The 25,136-nt window shown below is 37.6% G+C and overlaps 2 protein-coding genes across 2 annotated transcripts in view; one reads left to right on the top strand and one right to left on the bottom strand.

The window, feature by feature from the left end:
* The window catches only part of NECAB1 (N-terminal EF-hand calcium binding protein 1), a gene marked incomplete at its 3' end in the record, with an annotated part of 89,088 nt that extends 79,158 nt beyond the window's left edge, over positions 1-9,930 (top strand). The window contains exons 9-13 of the mRNA XM_082015077.1: positions 1,431-1,484; positions 3,025-3,133; positions 5,355-5,439; positions 6,453-6,544; positions 9,926-9,930. Of these exons, the coding sequence (XP_081871203.1) occupies positions 1,431-1,484; positions 3,025-3,133; positions 5,355-5,439; positions 6,453-6,544; positions 9,926-9,930 (345 nt within the window). The remainder of the gene's footprint in view (positions 1-1,430; positions 1,485-3,024; positions 3,134-5,354; positions 5,440-6,452; positions 6,545-9,925) is intronic.
* A 3,000-nt stretch (positions 9,931-12,930) lies between these two features.
* Positions 12,931-22,726, bottom strand: LOC309402919 (uncharacterized protein C8orf88; the record flags this gene model as incomplete). The annotated part of the gene is made up of 5 exons (XM_081996887.1): positions 22,568-22,726; positions 21,660-21,736; positions 21,184-21,268; positions 17,149-17,255; positions 12,931-12,969 (listed from the first exon to the last, which is right to left on the bottom strand). The coding sequence occupies exons 1-5, from the start codon at positions 22,644-22,646 to the stop codon at positions 12,931-12,933; spliced, it is 387 nt and encodes a 128-aa protein (XP_081853013.1). The 5' UTR covers positions 22,647-22,726.
* Positions 22,727-25,136: the final 2,410 nt, after the last annotated feature.

The following is a 25,136-nucleotide window of genomic DNA, read 5'->3' as shown; positions in this document are numbered from 1 at the left end:
CCTACTGAAAAACTACCTGGTGAATCGTTGATTTAGTGTTGTCTAACTCTTCTGCTGTCTTCTGTCAAAGGTGAATTTAACCATGAATTAATCTTGTAAGTCCTTTTTTTTCCCCTCAAGTTCTGAAGTTATACACATGGGGAAAAAGAGATTTATTTTTTTCTTGATACCTTAAGAGAAAGTTTGCAGTACAACTCAAGTCATTTGTTTCCTGTCCTTTTCCAAACATTCCCTGGAAAAATTTTGCACTGAAAATTAGAAGAACCACAGGAATATGCATTTTCCTTCAGCTTTTTATCTGAAGTGTCTGCACTGACAAATGAGCTATTAAAACTGTGGTTAGTTTTTTTCCTTCCACACACACATTTCATGCCTTTCTATGCACATTCTGCGGAGAGGTGCAGCTACACAGCAGTTAGTCTGCGACTGCTGCTTCGCTCCTGCCTGGCTTTGCCACCTGCTGCTGGTGGAAGTCCCCTGTTCATTTGAATTCTACCCGCACACCTCTTGTTGGCTTTTCAGCAAGTGCAGTATTTGTGCTGGCAAAACTCCTGCTACCCGAGGTTAATCAATCCTCACCCACCTGCAAGTAGGAAAAAAATTTTATCTTTGTGACACAAGAACTGTTTGCAATAAGAAGCGAAGCGTCACTAACGAAGAGCGTGTTTTGCTCCAGCTGCTTGTTGCAAATTTGCTTTTTTCCAGGCATATGGATATTTTTCAGAACATCCATATGGCACTGTGTCAGAGGGTATTGCATGTGCCTAGCATGTAAGTGGTAATTTTGCGCGCATTACTAGATGGTGTTTGCAGGAGTCACTGATTCATGAAGTGTGCACCCAGTTTGTGTGCCAAGCAAAGCACACTGCTGCCTCACCGATGCGCCTGTTTGCTGCCGCCCAGTCTGTCCTCAGAACCAAGTGCAGCGGTTCAGAAACCTGACTTGGAGCACTGTGCACATTTTTTTCAATGCTAGAAAACAGTTCCTTGCAATCATAACCCCCCCGTAGAGAAGTTTCTTCTGCATAAAATTTTATAGAGGCGTAATAGTAGCTGATAGCTCATTTCAAATTACTCATCTCCATAGTCCACGTGACAGTTTGAGAGGGAATGTATTTTCTGAATTAAGTCCAACATACATTTGTGAGCAAGTTACAAATGTAATATACATTTGTTACAAATGAAAAACTACCTGCTCAGCATTATAAATAAAACTTTACAGAACAGCCTGGGTTGGATTTAACCACTGAAACGTGCAAGACTGAAAACGACGCTTGTATTTGACTTACAGCTAATAAAGAAGGGATTTAATTATAACTTCTAGAGATATAACAGAATCTAGCTAGCGGAATAGTTTGTTAACAAGTTAAGGCCAGAATACAGCTGTAGTATTGCCTCATGTTTCTATTTTCTTTTCAACCGCCTGAAAGGACCGAAAGCGTGTGCCATTTGAAGAGGAAGTTTTGGAAGAAAATGCAAAACCTGTAAGTACTTTCAAGATAATGACTTTTAACATTTAATTTTCAATGCCAGGTAGTAAGACAACAATCTCACCTCATCTCTTTTGTTAAAAAATAAAAAAATCACCATCCTCCCTTTTCCCAGTGGTAGGAATCCATTTTAGCCAGCAGAATACATTGTGCAAGATGCAACACAACAAAACTTAGGATACGTGGGCAAAACTTTTATACTAATTTTTTGCATTGTTTTCAAAGGATACAGTGGGCCAAAATCTCAGCTCACATAAGGAGTAAAACGTGTCATTAATAAGATTTACTGAATTTGGCAGCAGTGTTTATGGGCTGGTAGCTTGTCAGCTCCCAATCACCTAATGCTGCATGCACGCTTTAAATCATGGTTGTACAGCCAGCCTCCCTCCCTTCCCAAACTGCCATCGGAAGCCTTACCAGGAAAGATTGAAGAGCATCTAGTGTTAAGCAGTAATCAATATTACAATTTACAAACCCAAAATTATAACCAGACATAAACTTACTTTTAATTAAGTTCATGTCCAAGATTGAGATCAGTTTTTCAAATACACTAGTGTTCCTAAATTCAGGACTTTGAACTAACAAAATGCAAATCACATGAAAAAATAACGAAAATAGCTGGCACATCAAATTCCTTATTTCACCACAGGAGTTGTATTAGATTTTTTCTTTTTAAGATGAGATTATACAGTATTTCTATACAGACTGCTTATGAAGAAGGGATAATCCATGAGAAAACAGTATCAATAATCAAGGAAAAAACAAGTCAAAAACACGTACAAGAGATGAAGTTGTATTAAGAAGCACATGGTGTTTCTTGAAAGATTTCATTAGTAAAGTTGACAAGCTTCAATGGATAAATCAATATGTAAACACCTTACATTAGCTAAATTATAATCATAACAATTCAGGATAAATTGGTCTTCTGTACTGCTAAGTGTTTCCATAGTCCTGTTTATAAAAATTGTTCATTTTTTGCAGAAAGGTAGAGAAAAAAAACACCCTCTCTATTCATCATTTAACATGGGCTACCTTAGGCATCTCATTCAGGTGTGAGTCAGAGCTCTGAAAGGTGAAAGACTATGAGAGCACCTCAATGAGAGTAACACTGCATCCAATGCAGATTGTGGGAATATGCTCTTACTTCAAACCTCACCCCTAGTTGCGTACAGATTAATCCAAGGAAACGTGCTGACTTTATTGCAGAATATTCCAAAGATCAACATTTGCTTTGCACTCTTCTAAAAAGACTCTCTCATCCAGGCTTCGGACAATTCTCAGGTTCTCTAAGGCGGACGCTAATTTTGAGTGTTTCCATTCTGTGCCTCAGGCTGCTGAGACAAAAGCTACACACGGCTGTTTCCACTTCTCCACTCCAGAGCACCAAAACAAAGACTGCAAACTTCAGTGGAACCTTTGTGGGTTTTATTTGATGATTGTGGTTTTTACTGTTTTATGGTAGACTTTTCTGAGTGTAAAGTACACGGAATTCAGAGGATGATATGGCAGTAATATTGTAATGTTTTTGTATCAGCACATAATGATTGTTCAACGTCAAATATCTGTGATAGAAGAAGAAATTGAGGCATTCCGGCTTGCTCTGAAGCAGTACGTGGAATCTGCTGGGTGGCTGCCTGCAGTAAGTACAGTGTTATTGCCCCTGGGCTGAAGGGAGGAATGTAGTCTGATTTCTTGAATAGCTTTTAAGTGGAGCTGGATTGTTTATGAAGAGAGAACCTGTAACATCTTCTTTCCTGGCTGGTTATGCATGTGTGTAAGACAGAGCTTTTCAAAGACAACTAAAACCAGAAAAAGACATCAAAGTATATGTGCAGACTTTAAGCAGTATCACAAAATAACAATACAGGCTATCCCAAAGATGGTAAACAATCTTTAAGGCTTTTCAGCTCTACAGGTCATCAATTCATAGCTCCTGGAAGCTCCTAGGCCAACACTCTTTACTGGAAAACTCATCTGCCATCCTTCATTTGTGCTCACCTGCCAAGTGAGCAATTTATCAACTTGCTTCTCTGCTTGGAAGCTTTCAAAATCTTCCCTTTAGGCTGTCATTTTTACAATTTTCGCTGATAATAAAGAATGGGAAAAATGAAAAAGCAAAATTTTCAATGAAACAAAGTGTATTTCTGCTTTGCTCCTTTTAGAATTAAATAAACCGTTAGAACTCACCACTGAACTAAATTTCTTAATTTAACATACTTGAGAAGGCTACTACTGTACACATCACAGACCATTATAAACCAAACATTTTTATAACGTGTACACGATACAGGAGCTTCCTATATATTCAAAGGCTTCAAAGGCTGCCTATCACAACCCTAATTTATGAGCCTTGTTGCTATGAGATTGTCACACTTATGATTGTATCAGTAGTGTTCACACAGACCAGAAAAAGTACGCTAAGCTGGAAGGAAAAAAGAGTGACCTTCTTGCAGTGGTTCACTTGTACAGGCAGATTGATGAGGAAAATAAAATTTTCTTGTGGCCCAAGACCTGGAAAAAACAGAGAAGCCCCCCAGCCCCTTTCCAAAACCGAACATCCAGCAGAACGCTGCTGTGACCGCAAACTTGTCGGGGGACAGAGCGTACATGACTTCAGAATGCAACTTAGCAAATGATGGCAAAAAATTACTTTCCCCAAGTTTACAGGCATTTGGTAAGTCTATAGTGACACCTTCCGGTTGGTTTTTACTACAGCTGTTTATGACATTTGACTTGCTTTTTCCAAGAGTTCTTGATATTTTTGCTATTTTACAATGTATTTTCACATATGGCAGGAGAAACCAAATAAATCATATGACTTTATTGCTTATTACAGTATGACATATAATCTGAGACCGGTTTGCAAGCACATCAGTAGTAAAATCAGCAATCTTACAATTGGGCACTGAAGACAAATACAAATATATATACTTTTTGTGCTATACATCTAAACATCAATTTGAGTACCCAAATGCATAAGTACCCTACATGCTATAAAGCTTTTATGCTCAGGATAATAAGTGGGAGCATCAGCAGATATTCTGTGGCTCACTTTTCACTTCTGATAAATTGTTAGCTGAATAGCATAAGAACAAGTAAATACTACCCAAAGGTATTATTTTAAAAGTGTATCTGCAGCAGACATCAGTCTATCTGTTTTTATTCTCCATTAATATTTGCTTTCAAAGCACCTAAACTCTATGCCACTTGATGCATACAAAAGGATGACTTCTCACAGTGTATTTCTTCAATGAAACAGCACAAGTTACTCTATAAACGTATTTGAGATGTTCTCTGTGAACAATATGCTGTATTAGCTGATTTTCCCTGACTCACAGTTGTTTGATTGATTTTTTGTATTATTGATTAGTATTTTTTTAGATAAATGACACTATTGGATCAATATCCCAGGGAGGTGGTGGAGTCGCCATCCCTGGAAGTGTTCAAAAAACGTGTGGATGTGGCACTTCAGGACATGGTTTAGGGGACATGGTGGTTCTGGATTAATGGTTGGACTTGATGATCTTAAAGGTCCTTTCCAACCTAGTGATTCTGTGATTCTGTGATTCTGTGAATATGAAAAATTAGTTGCATAAATAAGGGTCCATTATAAGGGTAGTAATATAAAATAAATAAAAACCCATGAAAATACTCCAAGAGTTTAAAAAAAAAAAAAGCTCAGATAAATTGCAGTATGTTTCCCAAAATTCACTTATTTGTTAAATTTCTTATTTGGGTTGCTTTTTGTTTTGCTTTTTTTTCCTAAAAGTCACTGCATTTGGTTCCTACTCAAAAGTAATTTGGAATAAAATGTGTATGTCCAAAAGCTTTGTCATGTTTGATTAAATTAGTTCTATCCTACAGTTCTTAGTGTTTCCATACAGAAGCTTCCAAGTGATTCCCGCTTCATTGTTTATGAGTTCCGGGAGAACAGCAATGCCTGGAATAGGTAAGTTTTAGCGGTTTGTGGTGGGGTTTTTTTTTGTAATATAGACAGTTTTGAAGGTTAGAAAGCAGTTGTGTAGAAGGACTGAATACAAATTACTTTAAATACTGCTAATCGATCCTTTGGTAAATATATCACAATTAATACTTCAGAACAATACTTCAATTTCTAAGGACTAAAATATACTGAAATATATAAATAAAAATGTCAGACACAGCTAGTTCGAACAAAACATACAAAGTCTGAAAGCAAATAGAGAAAGGTACGGCATCAGGTAGATGTTGTTGATCAGAGACAAAAGAACAGGCCGACAGCAATATTACCACAGTTTAATGATAATGAAAGAAATAAAAGGAGCCAATGACTGTGACAGGAGGTGTGCCATCCAGCAACACATTTAAGCATGCAAGCAGTCACAGGGAACTCTCCCAACACTTCCCAAATCCACATCACAAAACCCCATCTGACAGATTCCCAGAATGTCTCTTTTGGGCCCAAAATAGAAGTTCTAGTGATTGAGCGTCCTACCAGCTGAATTCTAGCCTACAGCAGGCAGATGGCTATGAAATTGAGTAGAGACAAAAAGATTTTCCTTAACTACATTCACTATTAAAAAAAACAAACAAACCCTACAATCCTAAACCTGTAGACAGAAACCATTCTGAAGGAAGATGAAGTCTCCTGAAGCTTAGTTGTTTGCCTTTTAAACAAAACCCCAGTTCAAAGTTTACTTTTCAGAAAGACTCAAGAACACCAGTAACACACATCAATACTATATTGGGCCACAACCGAGATGAGCATCAGAGTAACAGTCAACCATACAGAAAAAACCCTGCGTTTAATGTAACATGCAAGCACTTTGCAGCTTATCTGGTCTCCTACCCCACTACCATCATTGCTTAAGTTTTGAAGCACAAAATCTGTTACAACATTAATTGTAAAATTCCTAATGCTCATGAAAAAAATTTTAGCTCCTTTAAAAAACTTGATATATTCTTATTTTTACAATCATTTAGCCACTTTCAAAAGAATTCCAGCAAGACATTCCAAAGAAGTAACGCGGACTTCTTGGAAACTCCAGAGCTCATCACAACAATGCTAGTCCCTGGTAAATATAAATTTTTCACATTTTTTGTTCTCTGTGAAGAGTTGTTATATTAGTGTGTTTTCCATATGCAGAACCACTGCACAGTATCACCCTTAGTCAGATCTTCTTTGGTAATATGTGAAGGAGAAAGGGACTCCAAATGTTTCTATTTTAAGCACAGAAATGTAAAAATACATCAGCAAGAACAAGACCCACAATGTTTTATTTTATATAGTGCAACGTTAACGCTTTGCACATACTATTTAAGAAAATATCTAGAATAAACAATACTATTCATGAATAGTAAAATAGACCGCATTTAAGATTTTCAGGTAAAAAAATTATTTCTGCTGAAGACTTCAACTTAATCATACTTACATTGACTGAAGAAAGCCTTAAATACTAGTAATTGATATTTACTAACCAATTTATTATACATACTTCCTGTTATGTTAAAAAAGAACAAACTACTTTTTGAAAAAGCAAGGTGTTGAAGATTCCAAATTATTATTTCTAATAACAAAACAATGAGTATGCAACATCTTCTTTCTCCTAGAAATGACAGTTAAGATACAGTGCAGGATGAAGCAAAGCAAGTGTCAGTCCCATATTTACACAGGGAGGACAGCAATTTTTTTTTCTTAGGAAACACAAATCTATTATAATGAAACCCTAATTTCCCCTATGTCTGAGTACAGACTAACTTTAAAATAAAACCTCACCTAGTAGGAAAAAAAAAAAATTACATAATCTTGTACCTGGGGTTTCTCCTTAAAAGAAACCAGCCAAGGCATTTTCAGACCTCATCAGCCTGATCTGAGCACACAGTTATACGCCAGGGATTCCTGCAGTATCTGGAGATTGCACTTAATGAACCAAGAATCCCTGCAAATCTTGTATCATACTGGGAAATTGCTGGATTTAAGACGAACTTGGCTATAGGAAACAAGGCGTCCTTTTCCCAAACTTCTTTGTGTCCAAGAGCTAGACTGCATATGAGCCAGGAGCATCCCAGGGGTGGTTTACTCACACCTAAAGTATAATTAACATAAAATAAAATGTAAACAATTTTTTTAAATGCCTAAATATAGAAGTGACTGAAATTGGATTCAAAATGCTCGTTGAGGCATCGACTCTGCTAAGAAGGATTTCAGTTGGCGGCAGTCTTATCCTGGCAGGCAGTCACCATAGAAACAGCATTTCTCCCTGCGCACCCCTTGCTGGGGGGGCGATGGGCAGTAATGCATTCGCAGTCATTTTTATAATTTTATAGATTATCTGTAGTTTAGAAATCTGTGCAGAGATTTGAACTTTTCTTTCGTGGAAAGTACTTCCCATGCTTGATCTATACAAATCATATTTGTATCTGGAAGACAGAAAATGTTCTTGAAGTAAAAAATGATGGCTGCAATCCTACCAGTATGCCTTATGAATGAATTTTAGACACTGTAAAGTGATACCACTGTACAATCTAGAAAAAAATCCCAACCTGTCTGCAACTAGCACATAGATAGGCTCTATTTTAAAAACAAATTTACCCTATCTCAGACACATCCACACTTTTTTTTTTTTTTTTTTTTTTTACACACGGGTAACTAAGAACTGAAGCAATTCTAAATTGTAATCTGATTCAATCAAAGATTACTACCCAAGAGTCTTTATTTTGCCAATTAATTAAAATTAATAAGTATACACTTATGTGGCCAAGAATGATTCAGGAAGACAAGAGATTTCAAGAAGACAAGGGTTTTCAAGACTGTTAGATCCAATATTATCCTAAAGCAAACTCATTTACCATCAGTTACCAACCTACTACAATCACCTGCACACCTGTTAACCAACCAAGTTGCTTCAGGCCAATCTACCAGGGTGGCATGAATCACTCAGTACCTCTTCAGCAAATGCCTAATTTTTATATAAGATTTGGACTTGAGGACACTAGAGAACCTTTTGGTGAAGAAAACAAAAGCTAGGGGAAAACTGTTGAACACTTATGACACTACAATCCATGAAATAAGCTGTTAAATTGGCTTTTTTTTTGACAAAATTCATTAATCCACTGATGTGTCAGAGACTAGTAGGCTTTCATAGCCCCAATTCAGGTAAGATTCTTAAGTATCTTCTCGACATTCTTCTTCAAGAATAACATTTTTCAGAAGAATGCCATAAATTGAAGGACTTATGGACACATTCACATAAGTAAGTTGTATTAAGGAATTTAATACCCCAACTGTGTAGTGCAAAACATACTGAGCCTAGAACACCCCTCTGCTAAGGGAACATGGCATCTCAGAAACAGTCACAGTTCCTTTCCTTCCTTCCTGTCTCTCCCCATAAACTTTGTGGTTCTTCTCTGCATAAGGTTTGGTTTCAAAAGGGCAAAGGGTAGGGACCGTGGGGCAGAGGTACAAATGTGATTCACTCCAGCCCTGTCTATGATCTGCTGCTTACAGATCATCTTTTACGGGAATGACATTTTACAAGCCCACCAATTCTCTTACTTTTGGGGCAAAGTGCTCTTAATTCCTAGAGTTGTGTAAAAAGAACAGCACCAGGTTTGAATAACATCGCTAGGAAAGAAAGTCATTAAAGGCAGCACAATCACCCAGGGGGGACAGTGCTCAGCTAAAAAAATGACACAGGCAGCAGAACAGGAGTGAGGATTTATGTGGTTTGCTCTCTGGGATACGGACGCTTAATTCTATGCAGCCGCCCCTATTACACTTTAATGTTTCTTTGAATGTTATAAAAAAGGAGATATAAATTCTTGTGCTAAAGCCACTCCCCCACCCCCAGTTATACTCAGCTCTCCTAGTATTTTAAGTATTCTTCCCCTGCCCGGAATGGTTTTGTCCTTGAAAGTATGCAGCTTTAAAGTAAAGTAGTATTAGCTGCTTATATAAATGAACATTTCTTTATATATGTTATAGCTATTTTATTTAGGATTTTTACAAAAGGTAGAAAAAGAAATACTGCTTATGTTAACAAATAAATTAATTCTCCTCTCTTTCAGCACCGTGGTGGGTTCTCAGTAACAACTAGAAGGTGTTGTTCCAAGTAATGTTAACATTGCATTGTTTTTCATTACAATAACATTCATATAGCAGTGTACAGGTGTGCTGAGTTATGAACTTATGATGTGATGCTCTTTGTAATTATGGATATGATCTTTTCCATCATGGAAAACTGCACATTACAGTCTCTTCTTGTGACTAGTTCAGTGGAATGATGCATTCTAAAAGCTGAAACAAGACAACTATGCTAAACTGTTTATTGTGTATATTCAGTCCAAACTGTCACAGAGAAGTGCATCTTGATTGGTATGACAGTATTTGTGAAAAGTTTTAGTCTTACGTTAATAAAACAATTGTTACTTAATGCTGCTGTTTTCTCCTTTTACAGAATAAACAGGTATGAACATGAACACACTTCTTCATGCATGTTTTATGCTTCAAAGAAGCTGTAAGTCATTAATTAGGAGAATAAACATAGGGACAACTTTCTGTGTTAATACAGAACTTCACTCAGACAGGAAATTTTCTTCCCATAACAAGACAAGGCAGTACCATTTTCTCTTCACAGCTTCTAGCCCGTACCCTCGCAAGAGGAAACATATCTGCCAGCCTGCCAAGCCACTTTGGATCCATAGACTTAACATTTAACAACCGATTTGCTTTGAAATCTATGTCCTGAACACCTGGAAAATATTTCCATTAGACCACTGGCAGCTCACTGAAAAGTCATTAGAGGAATCACTGTTAAGAGCAAACATAGCCATAAACCTGGAAGTAGAAATACTTTCTTCCCTAAGAAACCCTGCTGTTGTCCCCTGCAGCTGAGCAGTAGGTGTGTCCTCCAGCCCAAGAATGAAATGCAAGTGGCTATTGTAACCTCACACCTCCATAACAGCTTGACAAGCTCTACATGCTAAATGACCAATCTCTCCACTCATCTAGCAGTCCAACATTACAAATAGTACCCAAAAAGTAACTTACAAGTCATATTCAAGAAAATATCTTCTTCACTGTACAATTTATCTATTCTTATTTCAACTCAACCAACACATTACCCTGTGTAATTAAAAGTGGGGAATTTAGACTACAGACAAGTAACCTTGATTACAGTATGGTTCCATATTCCAGAACCCATGACCAGGATTGAGCTCAAGATTAAGAAAGGCATCACATTTAAGTACCTGCATGTGACCAAGGCATCTTAGCTCCTATTGTATCAATGGAGTTCTGAGACAAAATTAATTGCTTTAACAAAGGCATCTAGCACATGAGAGATGCTCTAGAGTATCCCAGCTGGTGTCCAGCTCCCAGCTGAGAAGGACAAGAGTTACCTATAGGTTGTGTGTCACTTATGCCAGCCTCATGCAGCTATCCTACATGTCTCAGATGACACCAGATGCTTACCTTTAGGCAACTGAATCAAGCCCTTTGCCAATAAAATCAATGGAGCCTAGGTTCTCTACGCAAATGTGGATGTCAGAAAGTGATGCCTACACACCTGAATTTAGGCGTTCATATTAGAGATAAATTTCACATTTAAATCTTCTTACAATAATTCTTACAGTAATTTTAGTAATTTTTACTACTGAAGTCCAAAGCTCTCCCATATTAACATGGTCCCGCTACAGGTCTGGTAATTCTTTAAAAAGGCACCCAAATAGCCGTACTACGCTCATAAATAACAGAACAGTGAAAGTTTAAAGGTTTCTTTGTCTTTAGCAAAAAGTAAAAGCAAAGCTACTTATATTCCTGAAGATCTGGCTGGCTTTTTTCCTATGCCAAGATGTCAGTCTAGTGTATGTTCTGTTTTCTTTTGTCGCTACTGATGTACTGACAAAGGAAACACAGTGACATGTGACACTGCTGCAGGGTAAATCCTTCAGTGAAAACTGACACACCACTCTGAGGTTTACATTTTTCCTTTTCACTGGATAAACGATACTAAAATTATTCTTAAAATAACCTGCTTTAGAACTTCCTGTCAATTAGGTGCTGGAGGGGGGAAAAGTTCTAGCAGGTCATACGTCCTTCTAACAGTTATTCTCCGTTCTATATTTGCTAGCAAACACTTTGATGAACCATACACGATAACAAGTTTGAGAAGTTTCATTTAAGAGTTGACAGCTACACACAGAAATTGCCTTCAGCACACACTGGGGAAAAAGATTGATATAACTCACTCTAAAAATCTCCCAGTGATTAAAAAGCAAACAATATTTCAGTTCTTTGTAACATTACCTGTAAATAATATACAAATAGAATATACTTGGAAGTTTATTTTAATTGGCTAACTGCTGCTAAATATAACAGAAACTGAATTAAAATAAGCTTATTTGCATATTTCAGGGAAAGAAATCTAGTGTCTATCAAATGCAACTTCGAAGTTTTCTGCACTACTGTGATTACTTCTCAACACATTCTCACTTAGTTTCCATTATCGTTTGTGGCAGAGGTTAAAAAATTGTCTTCAGTGCCCAGATTACATCAGTGCAGGTCTGAATGCAGGTTTTGAAGGTAATTATATTCATACAAAATAACTATTGTTGATGTTTGTAAACTGAAGGGTGCTTCCAGGAAATACTCTACGGCTTTCCACTTCACTATTAAATATGACACTAATTAAAGAAAAAAAGTTATAGAATTAACTATGTACTGGTATATTTACCCATATAGACATGATTAAAATCGGTCTTCCTCCTCAATTTTGCCCATTACTTCTACTTTTCAAAGACAAAAACATGGGACAATTATTTATAACAAACTTCAAGGAATGCAATGTGTAGACAGTTCTCTTGTTCTGATCCACAATGAGACAAGATTTCTCATTTTAGTGAAACTGCTAGTAACAAGGATTTCATGCCTTGAAAGAAGGTATGCATCCGCTAAACGTTAAGGAAACTCTTGTGTCAAGATGGAGATTTCAAATAAAGAAAGCAAGTGAGTGAAGTTTTGGCAAAAAAAAAAATTAAGCTAGAGGAGTACATACCCTAAGACATCTGAGATTTCACACTGCCAGTATTTGTTGTTCCATTGTTACTGCTGAAGAAGGGAGGTGGGAGCAAGCAAGAAACCCCAGTCAACTATTGGTTTATAATTTATGGTCAGACAAACTACATGGCTACATAAACACAGAAAATTCAAGGACAAAACTCCGTCACAGCAAAATGTAAAATTATTTATTTTCACTGTAATTGCATTACCATCTCAGGCATTAAAAATTACAGGTTTGACTTCTAAAGCATTCAGGCAATTACAGGAAGAAACAGGCATTTCCATAAGTTTCATTGGGTCCTACTTTCATCTGTAGGCACCCAAGTACCTTCAAAAAATCTTAAAGATCTACATCATATGTAGCTCCTTCGTTGATGGATTTCTCATCTTCCAAACAACCTGTCACTTCTTGCATATGTCAATAAAAGGGTTGCTTTTTTCCTGTAAGACAAACAAACCCTCAAATTACTGCAGTTATAAGAGGTCATTTGAAACAGGTTTTCACGGGTCTGTTTATAACCCTTTTCTACTCCATATACAAATAATTCCAACTCAATTCTGATTCAATTTCTATCTGCATGTTTTTCCATAAGTAATAGAGTGGACCTTGCCATCGAATATATTCTATTAATATATTCTATATTAATCTCCACTTTTTGCAGATTCATATTAAAATCATTTGCCTGCTAATATCTTTGGCGGTGATTCTTTAAGCAGTCTAAACCATTCATTCATGACAACGTTTAACAATGTGATTTTTTTTTTTAATTAATGAAAGTTCTACTTTCATTAATCATGGAGACTTAATCTGATCTCTTCATGGCAGTAGCATCACTTCAGTTCAAATGCTGAGCTATGTATAGGCAGCCCTGATCCCCACATCTCAAAAAAACCCCCAGTGTCTTTTGGGATAAATGCAACCTGCAATCCACACCCCACTAACTGTAACAACAGCATCTCCCTTGTACAAGTCACTCTAGGAAGCCATCTTTTCTCCATCTGAAAATACAGGTTTCACTCATAGATGGGCATATACTTCAGCAGTGACTTCAAAAATTCAGAAGTACGGAAGTCTTAACATGGGTAAGAATCGCCTGAATACCCAATTCAGTGGCAAACTGTTAACAACCACCTGCTCCTAAAGACAAGCTCACTGACATGTTGTAAGATTGTCTGTTCATCATGAGAAATTTATCTGGAGGCCTCCTTCTGCCCCATCATTCATTTAATTTACACGTTCATCTTACCGACCCCTCTGATTTCTATACAGAAAAACGCATGACACGGGATGAGTCAACACACGGGAATTTTCCCATGTAACCATAGAATCTGCTGCATGAAGGAACTAAAGTGCAGAGGAAAGAGGATGGATAATGGAACAATTGAACACTACTTACTGTTCAATGTAAGTAAACTACGTGGTTTTGCATACTCCACTGAAAACGAGTCCTGAATAATGCTATCATCAGGATACTAACATTCTACTATCATTTCTGGTACTGCTCTACCAAAAAAGTACTGTCTTTAGATGACCTGTTATCAGGACACCACAAACATAGCAATCCACCTCAGCACCTACCTTAGAGATTTCAGGAAATGCAACATTGAGATAACTACTCATTATCATATCAGCTCTGCTATAGGATACCCTTAACATTAGTCTGTATCTCTCCCACTCTTCTAGAAACCACAAAGGCTATGAGGAATATTTTTGATTTCTTTTTTCTTTTTAACAGATGGGACCATCCAGTAAGATCTGATGAAAGAGACTTAGCTTTCACAGCCTCCCCAAACCAATTGTTTGTTCACTGTGAGGGTGACCGAGCACTGCAACAGGTTGTGCAATCTCTCCACAGAGAGGTTGTAAAGTCTCTGCCTGTGGAGATACTCAAAACCTAACCAAACATGATCACAGGCAGCCTGCTCTAAGTTGACTCTGCTTGAGCAGTGGGGCTGGACCAGGTGATCTCAAGAGGTCCCTTCCAAACTAGATGATTCTGGGAAAATTCATTAAAAGCTACCAAAAACACGCTTAGGAAGGAAAGAAAAACAAACAAGCAAAAGTAAAACCCAAACCCAAAACAATGCTGTAGATTATAATTGTCTCATCACTAAACAGATTAGAATGAAACAGCACCTGGAAAATGCTGTTTGCATCAAAAGTAAAGATGTTTGTACTCGTCCTATAGGCCTTCCACTATCAATCAACTTGTCCTCTACTTCAGCATGGAATGCTCAAACTCTGACATCCAGTGTCAATAATCAAGGTGCCACACATAGCAGGCAATTTAACATGACAGACTGATGACACTGTATTGCACCACAAAGAGCCAAAATCACTGCCTTTTCTGGATAAATTAGTTTTTAATTTATCTTCACTTTTTATTTGATTCCAGGTGCCTTCTGAGAATACATGGTCAAGAATTGTGAAATACTTTTCCTCCAATCTATGTATTATTAAGAATTATTAAGAAAAATCCGTTAACAGGCTCAATCTTTTCATGGGATATTTGGCTCAGACTATTCTCATTTGAGATAAAACAGTGACACCAAATAAGCAACTTTTTTATCCAGGATAGAGTTTAAGAGGAGCTAACCAACGATCCCTGCATTCTGAACAGACAGAGGCCTCTCCTATTTCCATGTTGACTTATCAGTCCTGTATTTCACGAAAAGTCTCACTAGTGATGTTTTCCAAGAGATGCAGCTAACTCAGAAGGTAAAATAAGGCAGGTCTTTAACCCATAAAATGTTTGCAGTTATTGGTTTTTATCCTTCTAATTTTGAAATGTGTTTTGTCACTCCTCATTCTTGAAATTCAACACATATTTTGTCACACTAGTATATGAAACCTGAAAGTAAGATCCATTAGTTGACAGGCCAAGTCAAGTCTAAGGCATTCCTGGGTAAGATTCAGCTTCTATTCTATTCACAGATTCTTATATTTGGATTCCCATAAAGACAAACTTAACATCTGCAAGGGCTTCAATCTTCTTATAGAAAGTGACACAGTAAGACAGTGCACATCCAAAGAACATGTATGTTTAACTCATATTAATATGCCTCCAACAAAAGCCCAAATTACTAAAAAATTCAGTGTCTATACTAAAATTAAAAACCAGAATACAACAGTGGATAGTTTTATCCTATATTAACATCAGAACATTTATTCTAGTCACCTCAGAAAAAAAATACAGACCATCACTGACCAAGTTTCATACTTACAATGTGGAACTAACTTCTGAAGTATGACTGGAAAGCTAATAATATCACCTGTATATACTAATGAGACCAGTGCAGTCGCAATACCCTTTTCAAAACTGTCTCCAAGATCACACAGCAAATTCACCACTTTTGCTTTCTTTTAACGAGAACAGTATTATTTTTTTCTTTTAGCTTCCAACTCAACCATCCATACTTTGTGCTTAAGACACCAATAACGATAGCTAAGTGATACACTTTATCCTACTCTTACACAACATCCTGACTAGTAAGGGTTTGTAATTTACCCATCCCCTTTTGCAGCTGAATAGAATCAGAAAACTCTTTTTATCTCTAAAAAGCTTTTTTATTTGTACGATAAACTAGCATATGCAGGCGGGCATATGACTAACGCAAAGCAGAGGAAAGACTTTAAGAGCAGGCCTCACAAACAATGAGATACTCTTATTTCTAAAGACAAGACTATATATAACTGGATACATTTATGACATCATCCTACAGACATAGATTCTTCAGACCCAAAACAACCTCTTAAAACACATCCAATGCATCTTGGCTTGCACCAGTTTTCACTATACTTCTTTCCCTCCACCCAAATTATTTGCAATTTAGCCATGTCATGACCAATTTTAGAGCTCATTTGTCCACTGATTCCATTTCTGCGGGGGCCATCCCTTACCTATGAACATTAATGATGTGAAAGTGTGTATATTATCAAAATTTGCCCCCCTTAGAAACTCAAGCAACAGGAAGAGGGGGGAAAAAGTTGGGAAATTCAAGAGTTGAAATTTTCCTATCTGCAGGCAGGTTTTCAAACAAGTAAAGTTTTCAAATCAAGTAAATCTTGAGGACAAATATAACAGAAAGGTGTAAAAAGTAAGATCATGGAAGGTTGATTACTGTCATATATTAGTTTAACTTTGTTCTCCAAAGAATAGAAATATAAAAAGTTTAAAACTGCCTCAAACTGTGGCCAACACAGCAGTCATCTGGACATACTTCTCCAAGATAGGAGAAGCTCATTAATAGTTTCGTAGTGGACACTGATGCATGGACAACTTAAAAACTGGAATCAGACTTTCACCAAGCCAGAAATCTATCAAGATTGTTCTCTTTTATTTGGAAAAGACAAGAGATGGAATTCACATCGAATACTAAAGCTATGTACTGTGATTTCATAGTAGAAACCTTTAATATGATTTCATATTAAAATTTCATGCCAAACACCGACTGAGGAAGTTATGTACAAAAGTAACAGAGCTGAACTGCAGAATACGTCTTTTGAAGATTTTATCTATTTGGCAGACTAGTCTGAAGAAAAATGTTTCCTATCAAATAGGGTGTCAAAGTCTCCATGACTGTTTTTGAAACTTCACTTAATACGAAAAATGCACTTACTGGCTTTTCAAGTACAATTGGATGATCAGGAAGAAACTCTGGCTTCTTCTGAGAGAGGGAAACACTTGAAAGTTTCAGAAGGAAATCTCTGCTGTATTTGATCCTTTCTGTGAATATACAAAATCATTAAGTTCAACATTGTTACTTAAGGCATTAAGGTTGGGAATTCGGAGAACTGTTTTTGTCTGTTGCAGAAGGGTGGAAATGCTGCATGTGGAATATAAAAATCAGTATTAAAACCAGCAGTAATTTAACTCTGACCAGGACAATTTGTAGTAAATTACAGTGCATTTCACTCTATCTAATTGACTTACTAAATATTGAGGACTATTCAAAGCTAATAAGGCTTTGTTGTTTTAATAGGAAAGAACACAAAAAGGTACACCCAGCCTTACACTACAGACAGGCTCCCTATATCTTGTTCTAATTAACAGACACACCACAAACTGGTCTTGAAACCCTAGAAGAAAATCTGTTTATAGCTCATACCAAAGTGGCACATGTTTCTACGTGACAGATAACAAAAACTGAGTGTCTCTTTTCTTGGAGCTCTCAAGTTGATGTCGTTCAACAGGTAAAAGTAATTATGAGATCTGCTGCATGTAAACTGGAAAACTGATTAATACCAATGAAATTGTTTTTGAGGGTTTTACACTGAATCAACAGGAGTCAGGGGCTCTGCTTAGAATGTGTATGTTATCATTTCAGTTTGTACCTATCTCTACCGTAGCATCTCTCCTCTAGGACAGCCTCAGCTATGTCTACCCATGTCTTATTTTAAGCTGATATTCTTAAACAAGAGCAGAAACAAGAGGAAAGGAATTAGGCAAAGAAAGGACAAACTTTGTTGCTGGTCCTTGATGACAAAGTTTGTTCCTTTAGGAATAATGGACCTCCTGTAAGATTGTTACACAGTCACTTGACTGACTACCGTTTTTGCTGCTCAGGCTGTAAGCTGTTGACTAGAGAGGCCACAAAGTCAACTATGAATGGGATTTTTTTCCTGCCCTTGACCACAAGTGATTGTAATAACTGATGAACCTATGCAAGGGCATGAAGATAACTTTAGAAAGAATAGTTTAAAGAACATGACCATACTTGAAAACTTATGGCTTGGTTTTTTTCCCCCTTGTTTAAAAACACATGAAGATGACTACTTCTGTAAGGCTTTGACACAGTCCCCCACAACATTTTTCTCTCAAAATTGGAAAAATACGGATTTGATGGCTAGACTGTTCAGTGAATAAGGAATTGTTTGGATGTTCACATCCAGAGGGTAGTGGTCAACAGCTCAATGTCCAGATGGAGACTGGTGACGAGTGGTGTCCCTCAGGGGTCTGAACTGGGACCAGTAATGTTTAATATCTTCATCAATGACACACAGCAGGATCAAGTGTACCTCAGCAAGTCTGCAGATGACTCCAAGCTGTGACATGCCTGAGGGACTGGATGCCATCCAAAGGGACCTGGACAAGCTCAAGGAATGGGCCCTTGTGAACCTCATGAGGTTCAACAAGGCCAAGTGCAGGGTTCTCCACCTGGGTCAGGGAAACTCCCGGTATCAGTACAAGCTGGGGGATGAAGGGATCAAGAGCAGCCCTGCCAGGAAGGACTTGGGAGTACTGGTGGATGAAAAGCTGGACATGAGCTGGCAATGGGTACTCGCAGCCCCGGAGGCCAACTGCACCCTGGGCTGCATCAAAAGCAGTGTGGCCAGCAGGTTGAAGGAGGCGTTTCTGCCCCTCTAGTTCACTGTGGTGAGACCCCATCTGGAGTACTGCGTCCAGCTCTGTAGCTTTCAGCACAGGAAAGACATGGACCTGTTGGGAGAGGGTCCAGAAATGGGAGAGGGACATCAAAATGATCAGAGGCATGGAACACCTCTCCTGTGAAGAAAGGGTCACAGAGCTGGGGTTCAGCCTGGAGAAGAGAAGGCACTGGGGAGATCTTACTACAGCCTTCCAGTACCTAAGGGCCTTATAAGAAAGATGGGGACAGACTTTTTGTCAGTGCCTGTTGCAACAGGACAAGGGGTAATGGCTTTAAACTAAAAGAGGTCAGATTTTGACTTGATATAGGAAGGAATTTTTCACAATGACAGTGGTAAACCACTGGAACAGGTTGCCCAGTGAGGTGGTAGCTGCCCCCTCCCCGGAAACATTCCAGGTCAGGTTGGACGGGGCTCTGAGCAACCTGATCTAGTTGAAGATGTTCCTGCTCACTGCAGGGGGTTTGTACTAGATGACCCTTGATGGTACCTTCCAACCCAAACTATTCTATGATTCTATGATCTAGGCAAGATGACCTTTGGAAGTACCTTCCAACCCAAGTAATTTTATGATTCTATGATTCTAAGAGAAAGCAAGAAAGGGACTGTGATAGCAGGAAAAAGCACTTAAGAAGGGTAGGGACAGATAATGGAAAGCATACTACCACTGAACCGGTACCAAATGGAATTGTCTATAACTTAAGGTACAGCTGGAGATAAAAATGGAGTTCCAGTGGAAATTTCACAGTGCAATGGAAGAAAGGAAAAAAAAAAAAAAAAAGTACTTCTTTGTAGGTAGTAGCTGAACAACAGGACCTCTCAGGACCTCTAAAGTTGCATCCCTCTGAAAGAAAGGATTACAATAATCAGCAAACAAAAGCCCTTTGAAAACAAGTGCTGGAGTAAGTTTGACATTATGGACAAATGTGGAGTAGAGCCACGAAGGCATCACCGAGCAATTAACCTCTAAAAAAGATCCAAAGTGATGGCTATACAAGAGACCAGGATCCGATGAGAAGCCATTTAAGATCTCCTAGAACACAATAGTCTCTACACACCACAAGCAGAATCAATGAGAAAGGATCAGAAAGCCACCACCAAACAGACAGAACTTGACAAGCCTAACACCAAGCTACATCCAAAGAACAGAACATTATTCTATTTAGATCAAGAATAAAAGAAACAAACCTGAGCCTGAAAGGGGACACACAGAAGACTTACTTTCAAGTCAGTAACACACCACAGTGTAGAATTACTGCTCAAGAATCTGGGTGACGGTAACCTCAGACTGATGAAAAATATGAAAGGCTCAATAAAAGTTAACAAAATTCTTTCAATTCTTAATATTAAGAGCAACAGAAGAAACAAGTCTCCAGAGATTACTTAAGGACTGGAGATTACAGATGAAGATTTAAGATGCCTCATTACAAGAAGACAGTAACAGAAAATATTGTCTCAGTGAACTAATGACCTAACCTGGATCAACGTTGCAGTTCCTGTGACATGTTTAAGAATGAAGAATTAGGCAGGAAGCAGTTCAGTGGACGACTGTGAGAATACATTTGGAATTTGAGATAATCCCTTAATGAAAAAAAAAGGGTAAATGTTTGACTTGTCTAAAATACCAAACCATGACAAAAACACAATTATGTTTTATGAGTACTGAGTTACAGGCAGTACAAAACGAAAAGCATAAGGAGCAAACCTTACAAGGTTTGCTTGTAAGGACAAACTGTCCAGGACTAACGGTAAAAGAAATTAAGTGATTTCTAACCACCAGAAAATTAGCGTTTCAGAAGCACTGTAGTAAGAGTAGGGAAAGAAAGCCAAACTACTAAATTCTTAAATTGGTTGCATGCAATAGTCTTAAAGATTGTATGCAATGACTGACCCCTGCAACAGCCTAAAAGATGCAACTCAAACCTGTACTTCTACACAGAGAAGCAATTTATACAAAAACTGGATTTTGTGTGAAGAGATTTTTTTATGCTCGGGATTTGTTTTTACTTGGTATACACTTATATGCAAGCAAGTCTACCAGTGGAGGCTTCCCACTCAGTTATGGTCAAGTTTTACATTTTCTCTAGAGTGTTATGTGATAAACAGGAAAATTCATATTGCTCTCAAGTTGTGGTACAGAGGGAAGCCAAACTCTCAAAGCACTGGCTAATGAGAAAAAACAACATGCAGCCCAGATCTCTTCAAAGTTCAGCTGTCTTCCATCCAGAAAATACAATTCTGACACAGATCTCCATGCAATATTTTACCTTTTTTTGCTTCTGATTCATGCTGTTTTGGTTGACAGGACATCATAGTTTGAGTTAAGATCTTCACTTCAGTCATTTCAGATAGCTAAAACAGGGAGGAAAGAGTTAAACATTTTTTATATATTCCACAAAATTATGTTATGAAGACTGAATAAGTGTACTTTAAAATAGCTGTCTTAAACTCAATGAAGAAACGCCACATAGACTTTCATAAGACTATTAAACAAGTAATTCATGAGACATATTTTTCAGCTACAACTGCATGCAAATATCAGGGAAAGGCATTCCTGAAACTCATACTTCTTTTTAACACTTCTAACACTACTGGTTTATAAAACATGGATTCAAAGACATTCCTAGCTGGAAATACAGTTTACTTTTCATTTGGTAACATACAAGATCAGCTGACGTCCAATTTATAGCACTCTAGAACACACTCCATCAACTTTGTCATCTACTATTTACTCAGTACTCACCCAGTCAACCTTACTCTGCAAACATACTTCAGTGTTGCTAGGTAATTCAGTCTGAAAGTTTAAAGCAATGGCTGATGCTGGTAAAGATAAGAGAAAGCATTAAGAAAAAAAATATTTTAAATAAGAGTCCACATTTTTATTTTGTGATACTTACCACTAGAACATTACTGAAATCCAACTGCTAAGAGATTACATGGGCATCTATTCACAACTTAAAAGCTCTATCACCATAGGACCTTTTTTCTATTTCTTCCATTAATTTTAAAGAAAGTAAAAATTTATCATGCCACTTAGCTTCTGTCCACATCACCACTCCTGTCACTGCTTCACTGGCCACCAAAAATTTCTAACTTAACAATAATAATATCTGCAACACTACAGTATCTAGAAGGCACACAGATTTAAACACAAAGCCAAAATATACACACCTGACATAAATACTGTATTATTTTTTTCTTAGGCCTTTTTTGGTTTGTTTTAAACCTGTATGAAGGCTAGATAAGAACGATACATTGCAGTAGATTGTACCTGCAATGAAACTTAAACAATGATCTATTTGTTAAGTTATGTGTATTTTATGTTTTCGGTAGCAGGAGTCAACTAACCCAAGAAATCCAAATTTAATAGAGAAGCCTGATCCAGCTTTCTGAAGTGAGAATTTCAGATGCCAAGCTCCAACACCACCACCAAAGAGAATTCTGCATAACACTAATGTAGTCTAAATTCAGATCTTATCACAAGAGATGATGTAGTAAGATAACACATAGCAAAATATTGATACATCATTGTAGTTTGAACAAAGTTATTAAAAAAAAAAAAGTTCCAAGTCTCCTTACACATCCTTGTTATTTCCTTAAAAGCAGCTGAAGCTTTGGTAAAGTGAACTGTATCTTTGTCATGCTACTCACCTTGTTTAGAAGACAGATGATGCACAGGTCGTGCTGGCTGAAGGGATTTACCAATAAACTTTTTTGTTTCCTTTAACATTTTGAAGCATCAAACTTTAAAAAAGCAGCAGAAATCAATACAGTGCATTCAATTTCACATATGGACGTTAAGTGAGAAAAGCAGTCTATCATCTACCACTCAGTTGCATTTGACAAGAGGATATACTATTTTTTAGTATCTCCACCGGAAAAAGAAGAAAGGCCTAAGAGAAGTTTTCTTAGATTACTGAATATGCTGGATAAAATTTGCATAGACAGAATCAGACATTTAATTTCTCCTTCCAATCGAGCTACCCTAGCTTCTTCACAAAAAAGATTTTTTTTCCTGTATGTATGTCTCTAGACTTGGAAAAAGGAGATGGGGGCACATGATGGAAGTGCCAGTATTTTCTAACAATTATTTAATTCAATGGGGTTTTAACTAATTAACATTAATGTACCCTTTAGTGTACTCAGTCTGCTGGCTGCACAGGAGTTCCTTTTATATATCTACATAAACTTGCATAATGGATTTTTAAGATCTATTTTCATTAAATTAATACAGTTTTGCATCTTCTCACTCAGTTTGGCTGCTATAGAAGCACCAAAAACTGCTAAGGTGGTGCTCTGCTGACAAATGTCCCACTACAAGAAAACCAGTAGTTGTAATATATTAATTTGTGATATCTTAATCCCAAGCCCATTTCCTTTGTCAACTGGAAGATTCCATGATCTAAAGAAACTTCAGCTTCTTTTAGAGAAAAAAAATAGCAGAAACAACAATCAACACAATCATAATGGTACTGAAATTGTTTTCTTGAAGAGACTTTACAAGACAAAAGAAGAAATGTTGTAATGAAAAAGATTCAAAGGAAACTACTGTGACTTCAAGAGTTAAAACTATAAAGACTATTATCCAATTCCAATATGGATTAGGAAAAAAGAAGTTAGGCTATTTAAAGTATGATCCAGTATCACTCCCCACTTTAACTGGCCTTTGCATTATAGAAAAAAAAATCATCTATTTACTATGTTATAATCTTTCAAACCTGAACATTGAACTTTTACTATACTCAAGTAACAGTTACCCAACACAGCCGGTCTTGCTCTCTACAACTACCTGAAAAGGGGTTGTGGTGAGGTGGGTGTTGGTCTCTTCTCCCAAGTAACTAGCAACAGAACAAGAGGAAATGGCCTCAAGTTGCGCCAGGGGAAGTTTAGACTAGATATTAGTAAAATTTCTTCACCAACAGAGTTATCAAGCATTGGAACAGGCTGCCCAGGGAGGTGGTGGAGTCACCATCACTGGAAGTATTCAAAAAACGTGTGGACGTGGCGCTTGAGGACATGGTGCAGGGGACATGATGGTGTTGGGCTGATGGTTGGACTTGATGATGTTAAAGGTCTTTTCCAACCTTCATGATTCTATGAACCCATTCATGTCTAGAAACAAATTTTAAATGGCTACTATCTGAATTACAGCAGTTGAGCTAAAGCTAGGAAAAAAGTTCTGGTTTGATTCCCTGGTTTTCTTTCTTAAATTGGGAAGGTAGGAAAGACTTGAAAGCTGTAGTCAAAAGCAACAACGAAAATTCCGGCAAATTCTGAGACTACTGACATGGATGATGTATTTCATTTTATGAATGCTTGTTTAAACCATATTTATACTACATACTAAGTTTCCACATAAAGCAATGCAGTTATGATATTTGCACTGCAAGATTAAAAAAAAAACCCAAGTTTTCCTCCATACCCTGATTGTAAATGACATGCACACACATTTTAAAAACAGAATAAACTGTTTAAGAGGCTGGCTCATGTCTAGAATGTAGCACACTTTTAAGTGTTGTCCTGTTGATGAAAACCAAAATGATTTATGGTGACAGCAAAACAAGACATTTTGCCCCCTGCCTCACCACTAATTTCCATGAGCATGATGTCTAAGAAACCATTTACTCCCAAAGAAAGCAAAACAGAAGAGAATATACAAGCAATATACGGAGTTTGGTTGGCGTCAAAATCAAGTGCAGTGTTCAAACAGCTCCATTTTTTCCTTAAATTGAAGGAAGAAGCTAGAAAAGATCTTAACTAGTCTTCCAGGCCAATCTGCTGGATTAATACAGTGTTCTATCTGACTAATATCAAGAAGAGTGGAGAAAGTTTAACTTTAATAGCTGAAAAACAAACTGCTTTCAGGAGAGGCTATTGCTGCGGGGGCACTTCCTGCACCCCAAGAGCTCCCCTCCCCCTTACAAAGGCCCTTGTTGCTTCTCAGGAGTTACTGGGCAGTGACCTGCCCCGCAGAAGGCAAGCGCTCTGTGGCAGCAGTCAGGCCCAGCAGGATTTCGGTATGGCCTTTTGGGGTTGTTTTTTTGAGCATCTTAACAAGCTGCACATTCACAGCAGACAGCTTACAAGGGCCCATCAGAAATGTTCTTTGCAAGACTCTTTCCTGAACAGGTGAAAGACAATTAACACAATTTTGGGGAAAAATCCCCCGAGCAACTAGAAACCGCGCACCTCCCCTTGCCCGAAGGGGCACAGCACCGTT

This window comes from Phaethon aethereus, assembly GCF_964289735.1.
Source record: "Phaethon aethereus genome assembly, chromosome: 2".
NCBI lineage: Eukaryota > Metazoa > Chordata > Aves > Phaethontiformes > Phaethontidae > Phaethon > Phaethon aethereus.
This window is presented reverse-complemented; position numbering and strand designations above follow the sequence as displayed.